Source organism: Nanorana parkeri, unplaced genomic scaffold (genome assembly GCF_000935625.1).
Source record: "Nanorana parkeri isolate BGI_ZX_2015 unplaced genomic scaffold, ASM93562v1 scaffold425, whole genome shotgun sequence".
In the NCBI taxonomy this organism is placed as follows: domain Eukaryota; kingdom Metazoa; phylum Chordata; class Amphibia; order Anura; family Dicroglossidae; genus Nanorana; species Nanorana parkeri.
The window spans coordinates 812003-832727 of record NW_017306693.1 but is presented as its reverse complement, the minus strand read 5'-3'; the positions used below and the strand labels follow the sequence as shown (position 1 = coordinate 832727).

The following is a 20725-nucleotide window of genomic DNA, read 5'->3' as shown; positions in this document are numbered from 1 at the left end:
TGGCTCCGGCTCTGTCTGGCATCCTGCCCAGCTCGCTGACGTCACTGGTTGCCAGGAGCTTGGTGGGACACCAGCCAGACAGTCCTGCTCAGCTCCTGGCACCCAGTGTCATCAGTGAGCTTTGGGATGCCAGCCAGAGCGCCAACGGTTGCCAAGAGCTTTTACCAACCTGGGACGCTGTAGCTGGAAAGGGGGTGGTAGGTGTGCCATGAGATGTCGCATGAGGCAGCTGCCTTATTTTTAGGGACAGCCCTGCAGACAAGCAAGATGTTCCTGCTCAGAATAGTACAGCTCATTGTTCCTTGCACACTGACGTGATGAAGTCATCAAAATCACCGATCAGACTACACAGTGGGTGGTACGGGGACCGGCTACCCTGCAGACACACTGAACAACTATAGGAAACCTCGAAAGGTGGGCACTAGACATAATTTTTATGGAGCATTGCCTACTCCTGGGATTTGTCCAGCCTCGGTATAAGAGATTCTGCTAAATTATTATACTTTGGGGACTGCAATAGGAGGGCCACCCTAAGGTGGTTGGGAACACTCAGAAACCCTATGGTGATGGGAATGAGGCTAGAAGCTATGGTGCAGAGACTTGCCACTGGAGTCCCCTAGAGATGAGACCATGGGTATCTCAGCCCACTCTGCTCCACCTACTGCAATTTAAATATCACTTGAGGATGGATTTTAAAATAAGGTGGAATAGTGGGGATTGATAATTCCAAACACACAACTGATTTTCTGACAAGTTGTTCCATGTGGGAAAAAAGTTTCCTCGTTTTTTCTTTATCAAAAACGGTAGCTATCGCAGGTATAAAATCATATCGGTGATGGTTCTGGTAGAAATCAGTTATTAGTACCGGTGTGGATACTTTGTAAATACCTAGCTGTGAATGTTCTTTGTAGACTTTTGTAAAATCATTTAGAACTTCCTGTTGTCCTTTTAACTCTGAGAATGCAAACTGAACCTTTTATTTTTTTTCTCCTTTCCTCCAGACCCTACCTGGCTTTCTACAAATCTGGGTATACTGACGTGTATTGAATGCTCAGGAATTCACAGAGAGCTCGGGGTGCATTACTCCAGAATACAATCCCTTACACTGGACGTCCTGGGAACTTCTGAGCTGCTGGTATGACGCGGTGATACTTCCAATATTAGTACATGCATTCGATTCTTCGCTCTTAAAAATGTAATTATGTCCCCTCTGGAGGGGCCTATGGTATGGCCTATAAATTACATATGGAATTATGTGGTCCCTTCTGTAAATTATAAGGACAGTAGATTCAATGGGAAGATCAGTGACCATATACACTGCCTGGCCAAAAGAAAAGTCACCACCTGCATTTCGGGCAGTGTTATGATCTGGGGTTGCTTCAGTTGGTCAGGTCTAGGTTCAGCAATGTTATGTGCCCAACAAATGAGGTCAGCTGCCTCCCTGAATATACTGAATGATCAGGTTTTTCCATCAATGGATTTTTTCTTCCCTGATGGCACATTGGGCATATTCCAAGATCACAATGCCAGGATTCATCGGGCTCAGATTGTAAAAGAGTTGTTCAGGGAGCATGAGACATCATTGTCATACATGGATTGGCCAACACAGAGTCCAGACCTTAACCCCATTGAAAGTCTTTGGGATGTGCTGGAGAAGACTTTACCCAGTGGTCCGACATTCCTATCATCACTACAACATATTGGTGAAAAATGAATGCAACTCTGGATGGAAATAAATGTTGTGATATTATATAAGCTTATCGAAACAATGCCATGGTGAATGTGTGCCGTGCTAAAGTAGGTCCAAGGAAATATTACAGTGTGTGTCTTTATTTTTGGCTAGGCAGTGTAAATACATAAGGATGCAGACAAAGTGTATTAACCAGTGGCACAGAACCTCCTTATACACATATAGTCTTATCAAATAAGGTGCTCTAATTCATTAATGCAACATCCCATAGCACTTAATCATAATTTATATTGTCCATGTATGACTTCAGCGGAGTGAATTCTGATTGAAGCATGAGGTGAACAGAGGCCGCTCCTCTATAAACTCCCTTGTGCATGGCTTGATGTTTGAAGCAAACACAGGTTTACTTGTGCAATGGAAAGGTGCACATATTGCAAAGGTGTGTGTGTGTGTTTTCCCAGGTAAAAAAGGTGAAGTTTAATCTGCTTATATTTTGCCTTCCCTCATTCCTTCTTTCCCCCATCATCCAAGACTAATGACATTTTTAAATAAAACCTTTCTTTTCATTACATACCTTTTATTGTAGAGCTAGTGATATTCTCAGTGAGTGGGTCTCTGTTCTTCTCTAGCAATGCAGGCAGATCATGTCTGGTAGTTGAGGCCAGCAGGGTGCCGTACAGATCTTCCCACAATCATCACAGCTCCTTGCTTCAGTTCTCCTCCCAAGAGCCCTCAGCCCTGATATAAGCAGCTGACTCTTGGAAGGAGTCATGCAAATATCAAAATGCCTTGATGGGGGGATGTCATTCATATACATGCAAACCAACCTAGGTAATGCCTCCATGTGATGTTGAGCCTCCATAATTGCAAGAACTGAAATCCAATGAATGAAAAGGGCGGGCCAGGGACACTCAGGCTTAATGATGTTGGACGTCCAACAGCCAGGAAATGAGAGGGACTCGATTTCTCTTTTTGCAGCTTCTAATGCACATTGTGAGAAACCCCGGTGTGATTTCATTCATTTTCCTCCTCTAAAAACTGTTCTTTAGATTTACTCAAAAATGTGTCACAGATGCTGAACTTGTTTTGTAACCTTGTTGATTTTCTCTTTCCAGCTTGCCAAGAACATTGGAAATACAGCATTTAATGAGATCATGGAGCCCTGCCTGCCTGCTGACGATACTGTGAAACCTGTGCCCAGTAGTGACATGTGAGACCATTCTTCGTAAATACCCAGAATTCCAATGTTTCCGTATCTCTATGACAAACATGGGGACTGTAATGGAAAGTTACTTCACCAATACTTTCCTAGGGCAATGTTCCATATAGACCAGGGGTGGGCAACTCTGGCCCTCCAGCAGTCATTTAACTACAAATCCCAACATGCTTCTGGGAGTCATGTCTGTGGCTGTCGGTCTTACAGTGCCTCAGGGGACTTGTAGTTCCACGCTAGCTGGTGGGCTGGAGTTGCCCACCGCTGATATAGACTGATCTCTTCCATTGCCCGGGGCTAGGCAGCGTATATTGTTCACCCAGGCGGTTAGTATTGTGCATGTATAGGCACCAACCTGGGACGTAGGCTTGCCTGATGAGCTGAGGACCACGAGGGGGCATATTGCACTTTAATAAAAGTTCAGTTATCTGTGAAAACACAACCCCAAGCTGAAGCACCCGACTCCCAGATATATTCTAAATAAAAGGAGAACTGATCGATTCTCGCTCACTCACACACTCACTCACACACCCATACCACCATCCATAGAACTCTGGTCCAATCTCCTTAATAAGGCTGACTCCTGTGCCAGTAATTGGCAACACCCGGACCTAGGATTGGAGACTTCATCGCTCCCAAGACACTTGGAAATCTCCACGGTCCCAGATCTCCGCTATACTCCAGAAAACCTAGAGAGACTTGAAAAGCCTGGGTGACAATGCTGCCAAATTACACAGTAACAATGCTACAGTATGTTAAGTATTCCCATTCACATAGCATATCTAAAATATTCTAAGAATTCTTACCATTTTAGTTGTTTATTTAGAAAGGATTATACCCAGGAATCCATAGGCAGCTTCTAGAGGTTTGAAAAGATATCTGTGAGCTGATGAGGGACAGGTTTTTTTAGCATACAAGGTCTTTATGCCTCTAACCCTTTGTTAGGACAGACAGTCTTGTTCATCTAGTTTAAAGTGATAATGAAATCTGCCAGCACAGCAGAGACAGTGTTAATTATATGAACTCAAACTCCCCCCAGACAATGAGAACTAAACAGGATTTTTCAGTCCTGGAGTTTGCAGAAACATCATTAAAAAAATGCAAGTGAATTTTAAATATTTTTTTTAAGCTGTGCTATGCTAATGGGAACATGTAACAAATATAAAGTGGATGTTATCCCAATTTGTCTGCAAAAGTGGAAATACACTTTAAGGGCTATTACCATATTTGCATGGTCATACACCAAATTCAAATGATAGGTTCTGCTGCCACTGGCCTTCTGTACACCAGACATTGCAGGCAGCACTCTTGTATGAAAAATCCACATTCAACCAGTAGCATTTTTTCAAAAAGGGCCTCTTTTCGTGTCTTGGTAGTCCTAAACTATAGCCTTTACCCCATGTCAGAGCATACTGGGGTTATATGGTTATATCATGCCACAAAAGTTGGAAATCTACAGGCTGCCCATAACATATCTGTATATGTGGTGTATCTGTCTTAGAAAATTGTTACTTAATCAGCTTTGTGTTTCCCCTTTTCCAGGAATGCTAGGAAAGATTACATCACTGCCAAGTACATTGAGAAACGATATGCGAGGAAGAAATACGTTGACAATGCATCTAGACTGCACAATCTGTGTGACGCCGTCAAGACCAGGGACATATATGCACTGGTGCAGCTGCACGCTGATGGCGTGGACCTTACAGAAACCATTCCACTAGCTAATGGCCATGTGAGTACAATGACATTTCATAGTCTGCAACTGTATAGCGCCGATCTATTCTGCATCAGTTTATACCGTTTATATCGTCCCTGCAAGTCTAATGTCCCTAACACATCCAAACATGCCTTCTATAGTGCAGACATCCATTACGGGTAGATAGAGTTGTACCCCCTTTAAGCCTATATAGATTTTAAATCTGAACTACAGATACTCAGAAGGGTCATGCCCCATTATACTAGATATGAAATGAATAAATATACCTTTTATAAACCTTCATTGTATTAATAAAGGTGAGTTCTATTGGTGCATTGTGGTTGATTCTTCCTAAAAAATGTTGTTTAGGGAAGGGTAGTGCCAGATCCACAATCCTGCGACTAGGATCACCTTGCTGGATCATGTCATCTATTGCAATCTGGGCTTGTAGTGGGGAAGGGTGTTCTGGATATATAGAAAGACCAATTCTGGAGTCAAAAGAATGCAGGTGTAATGAACTGAGCAGTCCTTTGCTGCAGCTCACAGTATCATGTTCCTATGGTCGTCTCATAGTGACATTATAAACACTCTGGAATAGTCTGGTCAGATGCCAGTAAAGCTACCAGAATGGTTGTGGATTGTGAGACTGTGTCCATTATTGCATTCTCACCCTTGATCAGAGCTCTGAGTGTCAGCCACCGTGCTGCCACATATATACAGTATATGGGAAAATGAGCAGAAAACCTGTGTTATAGGTTGCATCTAAGGGTTCGAGTATTGGTTGATCAATGTCAGGTGACATCTTTGGTTGTCATTGCAGAGGTTTTGCTATAAAAGGCCTACCGTGTGCGTTGTTATATGTCACAAAGCTGAACAGACTGGGCACAATCACTCTCTAATAGTTATTGCATGGAGGTCTTTGTATGGACCGTCTAGTGCAGGTGAGGCAACCTCGGCACTCCAGCTGTGGTGAAACTCCAAATCCCTTCATGTCTGTGGCTGTTTGAGTGCCTTATGGGACTTGTAGGTCCACAGCAGCTCAAGGGCCAGAGTTGCCTACCCCTGGTCTAGTACAACCTGTCTGGATTTATATGGTTGATTGTGGTTTTATTATTCCAGGAACAAGGCGAGACGGCACTACATCTAGCTGTCAGATCTGTAGACCGGACATCCCTGCACATAGTTGATTTCTTAATGCAAAATAGGTCAGTATAATCCATTTGTAGTATTACATTATAATTACAGCATCACTGTAACACAACAATTAAAGGATAACTACAAGGATAATACTATATTAAAGTAAATTATAAGCAGACTAGATCTGGATGAAAAGTATACAAAGGAAGCACAATCAAGTATCATGTGTTGGATATTGCTGCTTTCTCTCTATTATTAGTTTGTTTTTGGACCTGTGTCCATGTAGATCATTGTCCTCTTTTCACAACCTATCTGCTGTTCACGTAACTTCTTTCATTTTTTCCCCTTTTTTTTCTTTATATATCCTTTCTACTAGGATTACATTTATTGTGATTTTTTTTTTTTAAATGTCATAGGTTAATGTAACTACTAAAAAGTTCTTCATCTGGTTTATTCTGTATATTACATTTTGACATATACTGCTACAATCTTCTCAGACGTTGCCTTTTTGTATGTGTTCTGTTGAAAAAAAATGAATAAAAAAACTAATTACAATTGCTGTGCTGGCAGGGTGAGACAGTTGGGGAGTAACAGGCACAAGGAGGACCCATTCATGCCGAAATGCATGCTGTAACATGTGTTGCGATGCAGTTTGAGATCCATTGCACTATGGATCCTATTCAATAAACTTCAGTAGGACTGCTCAAGGCAGCCTGATGCTCTGATCTGTAGAAGACGGACTTTTTTTTATGTCCATGTATATTGTTTGCAAAATGCATGGCCATGTGCCTGCTGAGAACGAGCTAAAGGATGTGGGTGAGGTGTTCTACTACCTTGTTTTTTCAGTTTGGCTTTCAGAAGAGAGGTATCCCTCCACAGAAATGAAGAATACCCCTCTAAACACACATGTATGTATGTTGCAGGCATAAACTATTATTTATCACATGCATTTATAAAGCGCCGACAATTTACGCAGTGCTTTACGTACTGCACATTCACATCAGTCCCTGCCCTCAAGGAGCTTACAATCTAAGCTCCCTATTACACATGCATACATACAGGGCCAATTTAGACAAGAACCAGTTAACCTTCCAGCATGTCTTTGGAGTGTAGGTGTACCCGGAGGAAACGCACACAAGCACAAGGAGAGCATGCAAACTCTTTGTAGATAGTGACCTGGCCAGGTTTTGATCTGGGGACTCCCAGTGCTGCAAGGCAGAAGTGCTACTAAGCCACTGTGCACTTAGAATGCAAAACTGCTGGCCCCAAGTGGTATATGATGATGTTAGATGTATTCTAAAAGTGTATTGTTCCTCATTCTATTGTAGCATACTTGCTTTATATGTTTAACAGAAAAAATAATTATCCTTGTGATAAAAAAGGTTGTAAATGGGATTATCTTCCTTTTTTTATACAGTAAGTCCCCTACATACGAACAGGTTCCATTCCGAGAGCGCATTCGTAAATCCAATTTGTTCATAAGTCCAACAAAGTAAGCTTGGGTACCTAGCTCCATCACTGCTGCTTTTACGCTTGCTTCGGACATCCTGGGCTTGAAATAAAGATACTGTTATACTGTACTCTATACCAGCGTTTTTCAACCACTGTGCCGCGGCACACTAGTGTGCCGTGAGATATTTTCTGTAGAGGTAAATTTTTTAAACATTTTCTAATGGTGGTGTGCCTCCTGATTTTTTTCATGAAAAAAAGTGTGCTCTATACAGTACTGTACAGTAAAGTGCACAAAAGCACACGCACGTGACAATGTATGCCAGACACGTGAACTAACTTGCGTGATTACACATGCGCATGTTCACATCTTCGAAAGTTCGCAACTTGAATGTTTGTATGTAGGGGACTTACTGTGTTTCGGGGTCCTTCAGATGTCTGGAAGCCATGCACAGATTATTCTTTATAATAATTGATGGTTTCTTGTATCTTAACATTGTGGCTGCTTCTGAACATGACTGTTCTCTCCTCAAAGTGGTAATTTGGACAAACAGACTGTGAAAGGCAGCACTGCCCTCCATTATTGCTGTTTAACAGACAACGCCGAGTGCCTTAAACTACTACTGAGAGGCAAGGCTTCCATAGAGATTGGTAAGTCCCATCCATTTACTGGAGCTGATTTATAAACACTGTGGAAGAGAACTCAGACGAGTTACTTTCAGCAACTTAATCATGCTTAACTTAATCCGGAAGAGGATGTCTGTTTGATTACTGTGGTCAACTGTTTTCTCTTCTCCATTGCTAGTAAATGAGACCTACTCACTTATACATATCTAGCAAGGAATTCCTTTGGCTGCTTCTTGTGTGTTTTCCAGATACCTTTTTAAATCATCAGCCAAAATTGTCAGTTTTACTGCTTTGGAATATGACACAGAGCTACTCATAGCATACCCATTTATCCAAATCCTCATTATGGTTCAATGCAGTATTTTTCACTAGCAAAGGTTATTGATGTTGATCACTGTAGATGCAGGAATTGAAGCATTGCACCAATTAAAATAGCCCAGATATAACTTTATTCCATTAAGGTCAGGGGGTGTTCAAGTAGAGCGACCCCCTTCATCAGGGCTTAATGAGAGAAATCATGTATGTGGACTACATTCCCTGCAGCTTTAAAATTGCATTGAGTTGTGATGGGAGTGCTTTAGGCTTGTCAGTATGTCAGGCTTGGCTGCCACACCAGCTGCCTGAAGTACTCCCATCACAACTCAATACAACTTTCAAGCTGCAGGGATTTTAGTCCACATACATAATTTCTCTCATTAAAGTGACATTAAACCCTCAGATTTTTTAACATAAACCAATACTGTAATGTGTGCCTTACTGTAATCCATGGTTGTTTCCCTTCTCTTTGCTGCTCTTCCTTTTAAATCCTCATGTCTTCTCATGCTTGGGGAGAACTTCCCTTTGCAGCTCAGTGCCTCTTCCTGTAGTGCTGGCTCAGGTTGTGAACCTACACACAGACACCATGTATCCATTTCAGAGACAAGGCAATCTGCTGCAAAACAGAAGTTCTGCAGAGCATGAGAACAGATACAGATTTAAAAGGAAGAGCAGCAAAGAGAAGGGAAACTACCATGGATTACAGTAAGGCACACATTACAGTATTGTTTTATGTAAAAAAATCTGAGGGTTTAATGTCACTTTAAGCCCTGATGAAGGGTGTGTGCCTTGGACCCCAGAAACGTGTCGTCCACTCTACGTGAATGCCCCCTGACCCTAATGGAATAAAGTTGTATCTGGGCTATTTTATATGGTGTGATGCTTCAGTTCCTACATCTTGCATGTTCACTGTCAAGTCAAGAGTTGTTTGAAGATCCTTTGGATTGCATAAGCTGCCTACCTGTTAGTTAGATCATCCATATTGCCATCACTTTTTACCACTATTGGATGAGGAACACCAACAGAATAACAACACAGGTCCAGCACTTTCTTTCCTCTTCCAAATATCTGCATCAACATTGATTTCGATTGGACAGTAAAAATAAGCTTAGTTTCAGGATAACAAAAAGCATGTAAGGCAGCCCAAGAGAGCCAAGTTAAGCCAGCCATAGACCCAGAGAATTTAGTTTTTAAAAATCTGCTTTCGGAAGGTTTGTTTGATTTTCTAATAGTTGCTTGGGTCAAGTTAACTATCGTTTTCGGCCGCGGTGACAAAAAAATATCAAAGGAACAGAATGGAATTTTGTTTCTGGAACAAACAAAATTCTATCGTTCAAGAAACTCAATTCGTTTCTGAAATCGAATGTTAAAATCTAATCTGATGGCATTATCGAATGTTCTGATTTTTCGTATGAACATTAGTACCAAATTCTATCAGTGTGCGGCCAGCTTTAGAGCATCACAGTGAAAGGAACCGTCTGTATTGTCTTTTAGAAATGTTTTCTTCAACTATTATTATTATTAACTAACTTATGAAACTAGTATTAGTGTTATTTGTACCTGTTTATATTTTATTGGTTGCTACCAGTTTATTAGCTTTTGCAACATAAACGTCATGAGTTTTTTTGGGTTTTTTTTTCTGTGTTGCAGCCAATGAAGCAGGTGAAACATGCCTAGATATTGCTAAGAGGTTAAAGCACACACAGTGTGAGGACTTGGTAAGTCTTGATCTGTTGTATTGTCATTATGCATAGTCTATTGATCGAGATCTCCTTGTATCAAGAATGTAAAAACATTACCATCCAAAAACGCCCATACAGCCATGAACCGATGACACGCTTCTTTGACGGGCACCTGGCATTTCTTGTTGCTTGGGAACTGTACTCTGGGATGGAGCAGTGTCTTTGTGTATCTAAACTACCCATCTCATTAGTTGAATCAACTACTGACTCTAAGAGGTATCTCGGCTTTCCTTCCCCTGTTTGGTTGTATAGATATTTCTCTGGCAGAGTCCTCTGTAGTTAAATCAGCTCTGCGTCACCTTCTCAAAACTGAAATATCCACTTTGGGTACACTGACCTCTCAATTATAGCTAAAAATATACTAAACTCTAGAGTTAAATCCTAAAAATGCATCCAAGTACCCCAACTATTAACAAAACTGTCCTTACTTGTGTATCACTCGGCTGTAGATCCTCAAATCATCTCTGATTTGGCGCTGACATTGTCCTTCCTTCTGGAGGGGGGCGACTTTTGTTCCCCATGGTCCCTGTGTGTGTTGTAAAGCAGTCACCGCTCCAAGTTCACTCCTGCGATGGACTACAATCTCAATACAAATGAGTAAACTAAACGTGAGCTTGTAGTCCATCACAGGAGTGAGCTTGGAGTGTTGACTACTTTACAACACACAGAGGTACCATGGGGAACAAAAGTAGCCCCCCTCCAGAAGGAAGGACAGTGTCAGCACCAATTCAGAGATGATTTGAGGATCTACAGCTGAGTTATACACAAGTAAGGACAGTTTTTGTTAATGGTTAAGATACTTGAATGCATTTTTAGGATTTAACTCCTGAGTTTAGTGTCACTTTAAGTAAAGTTACGGCCACGCACGCAAGTATTTGATTTTAGTTTATGAGAACTGATGATCAGAATTGCATTGTTGTATAGTTGGCGCATCTTATTTATTTTTTTCTTGAACCCTAATTTTTTTTATATATCTCAGTATTTTCCCATTTCACACATTCCCTGTACGTTGCCTAATTTTTATATTGAGCTAGTAGAATATATAGAGACACCGGCACTCCAAATAGTGAATCAAATACGTCTTGACTTACGAGCAGCATAACGTGATGCACTCAATGCCAATTTTTATATTGTTCCCCTTTCTACCAGCTGATGCAAGCTTTGACTGGGAGATTCAATGCTCATGTCCATGTAGAATATGAATGGAGGCTGCATCATGTGGACATGGATGAGAGTGATGATGACGTGGATGATAAAACTCAGGTTGGTGTTATTTTGGAATAAATACATTTCATCCTTTAGCTATGCTAACTGGGCTCTTCCAAAGTGTGGTGTTTGGCTCCTCCAGCACCAGCATCATGCCTTTCATTGTTGATACATATGGATTTCAGAGGTTTTGTGGCTGTTTACATGCCAAAAAGGTACTGACTGAATTATATGAACCATGGAATCTGAATAACTGCAGTACACTGCCTGGCCAAAAGAAAAGCCACACACACTAATATTTAATTGGACCGTCTTTAGCTTTAATTACAGAACGCATTCGCCATGGCATCCTTTGGATAAGCTTATGCAATGTCACAACAGTTATTTCCATCCAGAGTTGCATTAATTTTTCACCAAGATCTTGTAGTGATGATGATGAGTTCGACCACTGCATAAAGCTATTGGATGATCAGACATCAAGCATTGTGGGGAGGGTAGAAGGAGCATGCGTGTGCATACCGAGAAGCACCAGTATTTGGATTAAGGCAATGGAAAGGAGTGGGAAAGAAGTGTAATGGCTCTAGACTCAGGGTGCCTCCTACACAGCTGAGGTTTTTTTTTTTTCGTGGGGAAATCCAGTTTGCCATCCATGTTGAATTTTTCCAGCCTGCTGCCATTACTTACCAGAGACTTAACTGATCTTTGCGAAAACCAGTGCAGTCTCTGCATAAGAGAGACACTAGGATATATGAAAGTTCTGGTTCTACACCATTCATTCAATGCTTAGATCATCGCCACATGCCCAACCTTAGTCATAGAAGGTCATCCAATATATTCCCATTGCACACATTCCTGGCACAGGAGTAAAAATGTACTGTAGCAACTGCCAAAAGGTTAAAGACCTATGTCGCCAGCACACCATGGATCCAGGGCCGACCCTATACTGTGGCAGCCAGGCGGCATCTCATTGGGTCACATGGGGGGAAGGATAGGTGTGCCTGCCGCCCCCTTTGCTGGCAGGAAAGTACAGGAAAGACTGGTCGCTATGTATTAAGGTGCCCATACACTTTACAACCCTGGCAAGACTTTTGTCTTGCCAGGGTTGTAAATATCGCGGGATTTCGTACGAGAATCGTGCAGTGTATGGGCACCTTTTAACTGTTCTTTGGACTTGGCAATCAAAGCTGAACTCTGTGGAAATGACAAAACTATGCTTGCAATCGGGCATACCCCCACCGACACACACTGCAAGGCTTGAATGCTCATTTTTGTCTAGTGCGCCTTCAAAATGTGTTTTTACTTACTTTGCTCCCCCGGAGGGATAGCGCTCATATCTTCTCTCTGATGCTCCGGGTTGTAGACGGGTTTTTGGCATCCTCACTCGTTACAAGTATTGATATAGAGCTGACAATTTATGCGGCCCTTTACATACTGCAAATTTACATGCCCTTAAGTAGCTTACAATCTAAGGTCCCTATTGCATACACATACGGGACCAATGTAGACAGGAGCCAATCAATCTTGCAGCGTGTCTTAGGAATGTGGGCAGAATCCTGGGGAAAGCCACACAAGCACAGGGAGAACATGCCAACTCTTTGCAGATCGTGTCCTGACCAGGATACGAGCAGACCCGGGGACCCCCAGTGCTTCAAGGCAGAAGTGCTAACCACTAACCCACTGTGCACTTACAATGCAAAACTGCTGGTCCTGCATTGTATGTGATGATGTCAGAGTGTCTCAGATGTATAGAGTGCTGAAGAGAGGGGGACCAGTGGCATGGAGAGGAGAAGCCTGTGGGAGCAAGGGATATAAGGTAAGTAATGGCTTCTTTCAGGTACCCTTGACAAAAACAAGCATTTAACCCTTGAAGCGGGGGGGGGGCAGTGCAAGGGTACTTATGTAATTTCCCCAGAGTTCTGCTTTAGGAATAAGAACTTTTTATTAATTAAGGTTCACGTTGACCAACATTATCGAAGTGTCTAATTTTTTTAATTTTCAATACTTTTTGCTGCCCATTTGTGTAACAAAAGAAAGCGAAAGTAATACAAATGTGTGAAATGTATGTCTTCTGTTCTGTGCTCTCAGCTTAATGCTGTGCCCTTATCTGCTATTGTGCAGCAGCCAAGTCCTAACCGGAGGGAGGACAGACCAATCAGCTTTTACCAGATGGGACCAAATGCTGGGCAGCCTAGCGTTGCCGCTTTAGCTCGGGATGCCGCGAACATCGCCAAAGACAAGCAAAGAAACTTTCTTCCCAATATCGTTCAGAATGAAACGTACGGAGCAGTGCTCAATAATAACATCACACCGCCGAGCTCTGCCGGGCCGGCACCAGCTCCTCCTCTGCCACCAAGAAACATTGGCAAAGGTAGGAAAACTGGGAAACATGGTGGCAGCTTCAGCTTTGTATCTTATTGCAGTTTATGCTGCACCTGTTCTGTTTAAATCCAGATGATTCTTTATTGTAATCTTAGGAACTTCCACACAGCTAAAACAAAAATTCTATATCTTTATGTGAAAGTTCTGGCTCCTCTCTCGCAATAACAACTCTTTGTAATTGCAGTTAATCATCCTCAATGTGGATAAGCTGCAGATTAAAAAGGTTCATGTGCGCCAGTGGAACTGAAGACATTCATGTGCACTAAACACTTACTGCAGCCAGGTTGCTAGGAAGGGGGCCAGGCCCAATGCATCAATTGCTGCTTGGTGATCACTGTCATTTGACAGTGATCACTTAACAAAGTGGTGCTGCATAAACCCTTTCCTGTCATAAAAATCCTTCTGCCCGTCAAGGAGCAGAAATAGGCAGATTGTATAATTTCAGATGATTGCTTTAGTACTGTTCTAAGCTTTACTGTATCATTCAAATATGTGAAGCCGCACTATCACACGACGCAGTTTTTTTAAACTTTTGCACACATAAAATTTTTACTGCGTTGGGTGATAGCGCCGCTTCACATATTTGAATGATATTAATGCAGGCTCACGCAGCTGTAAGGAGGAACGCCCAGTAATCGAGCGCAGAAGTCTCTACAGAAAAAAAAGCTTTACCCTGTGTAATTCCAAATAAAGGGAAAACTCTTTCCAAAGAGGTGTATCCATTTAGCCAGTCCTCTTGGGAGGCTGAGTTTTTCCCATGGTCAGGATAACACACAGAAAGACATTTTTGGCGCTGTATTCATGTCCCAATAACTGCTCATGTAATTGGTGTTTAATAAGGTTTTTGGACTTGATGGCTACAAGCCATTTACAAAGTAGTTCTGCAGTGTTTTCTTCTTGTACAAAGCTTGTTTATGGACTATGGTGTTCTGATAGAACTATATATAAAGTAAGCTACTTTTAGATATCGAATGACCGCATGTGTTCTCTGTGATCAATGGAAATCTTTCCTCCCATCCTCTCGATTTTTGTCCCCTCCAGTTCAGTCGACCATTTTTGGCAGTAGTATACACAACGCCCTTTCCAATTCCCCGGCCTGGAAATCCCACGCGATAGGACATGAGAGTGGCAGCAGACAGAGGTCCTCGTCTGACCCTCCAGCTATCCACCCTCCTGTGCCACCAATGCGTGTAACATCTACTGCCACAAGTACGTGTCCTCCTGTCATCCACCCATTAGCACCATTCCAGTGCACTCCTGCTAGATGACCCTTCACTGCATCCTTCTGTCGTGTTTTGTTGTGTCTAACTCTATTGCGTCTCTGTGCTGCCAACTACCATATTGTCTCTGGTTGTATGCTAGAAACTAGATATCGCAGAGGCAGGACAGTTATGATTTGTTGATGTCAGATTATAGGGTTAACCATGGCCCAGGTTGTGCCGTCAGACAGTGGGCGTCATTGATGGAGTCTGAAATATGGATTGTTTTTACCTTATTGCAGCTAATCATATTCTGTTTATTTGTCATGAAGCTGCACAGACATTCCTTATTTCAGACACTCTGATCAGGTCCATTGTATTGTGCTCAATCATTATGGGGCAATCTGGAAGAAGTCAACAAGAAGAGGGAGCTAGGAGATTGGAAGTCTAGAGCAAAAAGTTCCCAGCAGCCATTTTGTGGTGGCTATGATTAACACCACCACACTTTCTTTTCTTTGTTAGTTGTTTTTTTAGGTGGACCTCCAGGCACACAGATAATGAAAGAGTTAAAACATATACAAACGGTTATTCCGAAATGTCAGTTCCATGTTTCCCCTAATTTCTGAAGCCACTGTACAGCTTTTTGCCCTCTGAGCAGCACCTCAATTGAAAGGGGGTGCAGGGAAGAGATAGGACCTCTGTGTGCTATGAAACTAACAGTCATTTCACTACAGATTCCTTGGCTACTGCAGTGGTGCGGAGGGAGTGGATACACTCTTTTCACTCTGAGTCTATATTATAGACGCAGATAAGTGTGTATTAGTGCTCCACACAGCGGGAGTTATGTATCAATAGCTATGGTAGGCACTCAAAGGACTTCCAACGCAGGATGACTTCATATGGAGGACATCTCATGAAGAAAAATCAGTTGCTTGATTACACAGACATTTTGGCAGGAAGCTGGCCACCATTAAAAAGGTTGGGCAGTGACTTCCCAAAATGTCCGTGTAATAAAGCAGTAATAAGTCGTAGGGGGAGCCCTCCGCACACCTCACAGCAGTCCCGGCCAAGCAAGAAAAGATGGTGCTCGCAGTGATATTGGTTCACGGATGGCGCCGTGCAGACACAGAACAAGCAGGGAATCACCAGCACTCAGTAATGAAAGCAAATTTGTCCTTTTATTGGACAGAGGCGTCATAGAAATCAAAAGAACCGACGTTTCGGGGCCGCGCAGGGTCCCTTCCTCAAGGTAGAAAACATGTCCCTGCGCGGCCCCGAAACGTCGGTTCTTTTGATTTCTATGACGCCTCTGTCCAATAAAAGGACAAATTTGCTTTCATTACTGAGTGCTGGTGATTCCCTGCTTGTTCCGTGTAATAAAGCAAACATTTTTTCTTCATCATCATCCATGGGAAGTCCTTTGAGTGCTCCATATGAAGTCATCCTACGTTGGAAGAGAGACGTAACTAGAAACCTCAGACCCCCAGTGCAGGAAACCATGAAAGGCCCCCCGCCACCACCGCTTGAGGGAGCTGCAGAGCACTGGCCTGCTGCATGCTGGGAGCTTTAGTCCAGAGAGGCAATGTCTGCACCTCGGTGATTACCCCAGGGTTGGGCCCTCTTCTTTGTTTCTGGCCCCACTCCCCTTACCCCTCCACCAAGTGGGAGAACTCCAGGGCCCGGTCGCACCTGCAGTGGTTTGAAGTCCTTTGAAAGCCTTCTAAACCTATTGTTAAAGCAGTTCTCCAGGATTTTCAAAATGTAACCCTTACAGTGGGGCTACACCTGCACTGCAAGGGTTATTTGCTCAGTTTGGTCTAGGGAATGAAATAAAGAAGGTTTTCTGACCCATCCTCAACCCTGCAGCGGTTACCGCTTAGCTTTCTAGCCCTCCACTCCGGCTGTGGTATGTACCTCTGTGTCCTCACGTCTAACACAAGTGAATAGACCTTGCATAGACGGGATGACGTCAGCTGGGCTTAGACCACCAGAGCCCAGAGAAAAGGAGGCTGTGAGAACCGGTCTAACAGCCAGGTGGGATCAAGGACCAATTGAGTATTTCTTCTTTATTTGAGCCCCTAGACTAATATGAGCAGTTAACTGCGTGGTGGGCACAGCACTTAGTTAAGAGTAAAAAACTGCCCAGGTGCACTCAAGGCAATTGGCAAAGAGAAGAGGCACCCACGGGTCTTGTGATAATGCAACATTGCTATATTTATTGGGCTGGTAGACATTTCGACAAGGCACTGCATGTCTTTCTGAAGACCAAATGTATCCATGTTGTCTCATCAAAAGACCCATGAGTGCCTCACTTTGTGTATATATATCTAACTAACCTGGCTGCTAGTGGATCTAGCTACTATGGGGAACCCAGGAATAACCTGGGCTATCGGGAACAGGAAGCAATTAAAGGTGCTTTTAGACATTCATGAAATAAGTGCCAGATTGTAGCCAATCAAGTCGTTAGCTCTAAAAGCCTGCAAGAAGCGCTGTAGAAACATGCATGCTTGGGTCACATTCTTGTTTGTTCCTGTGAAGAGGGACAAGGAAGGCCTACAGACATATGAACTTTCCTCAGTCAATGCTTCTTAAAAATTCTGTGCTATTATACAGCCTACATTTTCCTCTATGGTATGGAAGGCCTGACGGAAAGATGCATCCAGTAGACAAATCGTGTAATCCATGTGAAAGGGCCTCACAAGACTTTAGACAAATACCAAACATCAAAATCTCCAGCTACATGTCCCATAATGTTCTGCCAGTCAATGTATAGAAGGCTATTCAAGGACACAGTATAGTATGGTGGAAGGTTTAGTTCAACAATAGTTCAAGCTGTACTGGTTTACCATCAGTACATCAATGATTATCCTTCCAGTGATCAGGACCTCACTTGGATGTTCTCTGCAGTTTTCCAGCTGGCTGCTCTGTACCCATCTGAACATCTTCTGCAATTTATACTTCCAGCTTAAAGCCAAACACCCCTTCCCCATTCTTGGGTTTAGCAGTTCCATAAATGAGTTGAATGTGTAGAACTTGGTGTAATGTTGTGTATTATCAGTCATTCCCTGAACACTCACAAAACACATTTGCCCTATTAACCTGTGACGTGATGCCTTCCTCCTGTTTTGTGTATTGTGCACACATAAATATGTGTTGGTTATTTATCGTCCACTGTGTGTGTGTGCGCGCGCCTATGTGTGTATATATAGCACCGGTGCTGTCTATATTGGGGTTTTATTGATTGCTCTGCTTTCATTTCAGATCCCCCTCCACCTCCTGTAGCGAAAACAGCCAGCGTTATGGAAGCACTGAACCAGCACTCCAAACAGAACCAGCCCCCTCCAGTTCCACAGAACAAACCAGCAGCACCACCACAGCCTCCCAATAGACTGACACAGAAAAGACTGGTCCCAGGGTAAGTCTAGGGAGAGTGAGTGTGTGCCATTGATCACAGTAGATGTGCACACTGGGGATACTGTGTTCCTGAAGAAAGAACCATTCTTATTATCCATAGCAACTAGTAATGCAACTCCATTTTTCTTTCTGTATTGCTGTGAAAGACTCTGAGGGAGAATTTTAAAGCTTTTATATCGGTTCTTCAATTACAATTCCAAGGTGTATGCCTATCACGTATATGTGCTATCAGAAGTGGTGTCGGACTATCTTGAGCACAGCATTGCCTCTGGAGATTAGTTTACAATGCATAAATGATTTCATAGAGCCTGTCCTGCCTGTAACCCCCAGTAAAGCTGGCTGCATACCAAAATACATGGGCACCTATCCAAAGAATCAGGCGTCTGGATGTTTATCAAATTTGACTGTGCACTCATTGCCACATCTAAAAGATTCATCAGTTTGACATGCCATCCGAACTTTCAGGTCAGCTTTTTTTTAAACTGTAGCATATCAATAACATACACTAATAGATGTGGTTATAATACGTGCACGCGTTTCAATCGCCTTCATTATCCAACTGCTGCTATTATATACGAGAGTCTTAAGTCTCGCAAATGACTTGCAGCAGAGGTAGGGCCTGGGTTGATGGGCTTTTCTTCGTTTTGCATTTTCATACAAAGATATTGGAATGCAAAACCCTCTTGAAACAAATCAAACGCAGGTCAGGAGGTCAGTTGCCGGTCGAAAGCACTGCCAATGAATTCTGAATGATCTCAATAGCATCTCAACGTGATGCCGTTGAAACAAGCCCAAAGCCAGCTGACGCAGGCCTGTGATGAGTCAATCAACAGTAAGTAAATGTAAACGTGCTTGGGATAAACGTAGGTCTATGTTCAGACAAAAAAAAAGATTTTAAAGAATGTAAAAACCCCAAATTTGCAAAATGACTTGATGGATCACTTGGCCCTTTTCTGCCAACACTCGTCTATGATAGGCCCAGGTTGACAATGGCCTCTTTTGTAGTATGTGAAGTTTATTAAATTTTGCGATGAGAGATACCTATGCACTGATGGCAATAACCATAGCTATTCTGATAAGGAGCAGGCACCAAAAAAATGCCATTGCCTTTTAAACCCTCAAGGCAGCCGCCAAACCCAGGCCCTCCGTCCATGTACTTCTTTGATTCCGATTTGGTTTTTTTTCCCCCTTTGTCTATTGATGGGACATTAGTGTGCATGTAGGAATTCTATATTTTATACATTTATCATTTGGGTTTGATACAATTTTAAGGAGAGTTGATGCCTAATCATCCCTGCCTTTTTAGTTATTTATAGCTATGTGGCTTTAAAATGTAAATATGTTTAAATGTTTGACTGTTTTATATTTTTTCTTTTTTCCTTCAGGGTAGAGAAGCCTGCTCCACTAAGAAAGACCCAGTCTGTGGCATCCCCAGCCTTACCACCTCCTGGTAAGTTTCCACATATCTATCCCATTATCTCCCCATGGCTGACACTGAGAGGACAGCGCCACCTGCTGATCGACACAGCTATAGCCTTTTTTTTTTTTCGTTTTAGTGGGGGGGTTTTTCACAAAGCTGCTGAAGACAGCCGAGTGAATAACCCAGCCGAAGTGAAGTGAGCCGAACAACGTTCAGCTATTCACTAGGGCTCATTTCAGCCATACATCGGCTGAAATCAGCTGTACATCGGCTGCCTTCAGTCTGCTGAACATGCTCTGCATGTTCGGCTCAGCCGTAGTGCAGAGGGACTTCGACCTCCGAGGTACCGAGCAGAATTGAAAAGAATAAAAAAAAAAGGTTGAAAACTTATTTTAAAAATGCTGAAAAATAGAATTAAAAAAGATAATAAAAAACAATTGGGCGGAGCTACCGGTGACAGCTAGCTTCACCTATCTGTTTCCTATTGGCTGGCATCTGCCAGAGTCTTCTAGCAGGTCTTGGCCAATGAAGAACAACTAGACAGAGCTGGCTGTGACATCACAGCCGGCTCCGCCCAGTTGTTTAATGACAGATCAGTGTCCCCACATGACCTGGGGACACTGATCTGTCATCACAACTGGGCGGATCCAGCCGTGAGATGCTGTTCTCCCCGCTTCGGCTGTCACTTCGGCTCAGTCAAGCTGAAGCATATGCCTTTCGGCATATGGCAAAATGCAGAAAGTGCCATTTTTTACCGATATAGCAGTGTATACATTCTTTCTCTCCTCCTCGCTGGGCGCTGCTCTGTGTCCCAGCAGGGAGGAGAGAAACTGTCACAGATGGCTGAGCGCTGCGAGCGGCTGGCATCTCTCCTCCCCGCACTGCTCAGCCTCCTGTCACAGATCAGAGTAGAGAGGCTGTGTGGGCGGAGACCACCAGTGGTGTGGCAGGAGGCCAGCGGTACGGGGGAGGAGTGTTTGTAAATAATTGAGGACAGAGTAGGGTTACTATAGCCTCAATTCTGAATGAATGGGAAGTGATCTACATCATCCTGTTCATTCATAGTTGTGGTTATAGTAAACATACTCTAGTCCTTATGTTATGAATGAACAGGAACACTCAGTATAGAGGATTCCTGTTCATTCATAACAGGGGCTGCAGAAATAGAGATTGTGTTCTCAATCTCCTTTTTATTTTAAAAGGGAAATATCAGGGGTCTGTTTAGTCCCCTAATATTT

At 42.9% G+C, this 20725-nt stretch overlaps 1 protein-coding gene across 1 annotated transcript in view; it reads left to right on the top strand.

Annotated features, from left to right (window-relative positions):
• The window catches only part of ASAP2 (ArfGAP with SH3 domain, ankyrin repeat and PH domain 2), a 193414-nt gene that overhangs the window by 167511 nt on the left and 5178 nt on the right, over nt 1–20725 (top strand). The window contains exons 15-25 of the mRNA XM_018559990.1: nt 1002–1135; nt 2806–2900; nt 4446–4635; nt 5719–5804; nt 7721–7836; nt 9778–9845; nt 11019–11132; nt 13197–13443; nt 14496–14669; nt 17915–18068; nt 19453–19517. Coding sequence (XP_018415492.1) covers nt 1002–1135; nt 2806–2900; nt 4446–4635; nt 5719–5804; nt 7721–7836; nt 9778–9845; nt 11019–11132; nt 13197–13443; nt 14496–14669; nt 17915–18068; nt 19453–19517 — 1443 coding nt within the window. The remainder of the gene's footprint in view (nt 1–1001; nt 1136–2805; nt 2901–4445; nt 4636–5718; nt 5805–7720; nt 7837–9777; nt 9846–11018; nt 11133–13196; nt 13444–14495; nt 14670–17914; nt 18069–19452; nt 19518–20725) is intronic.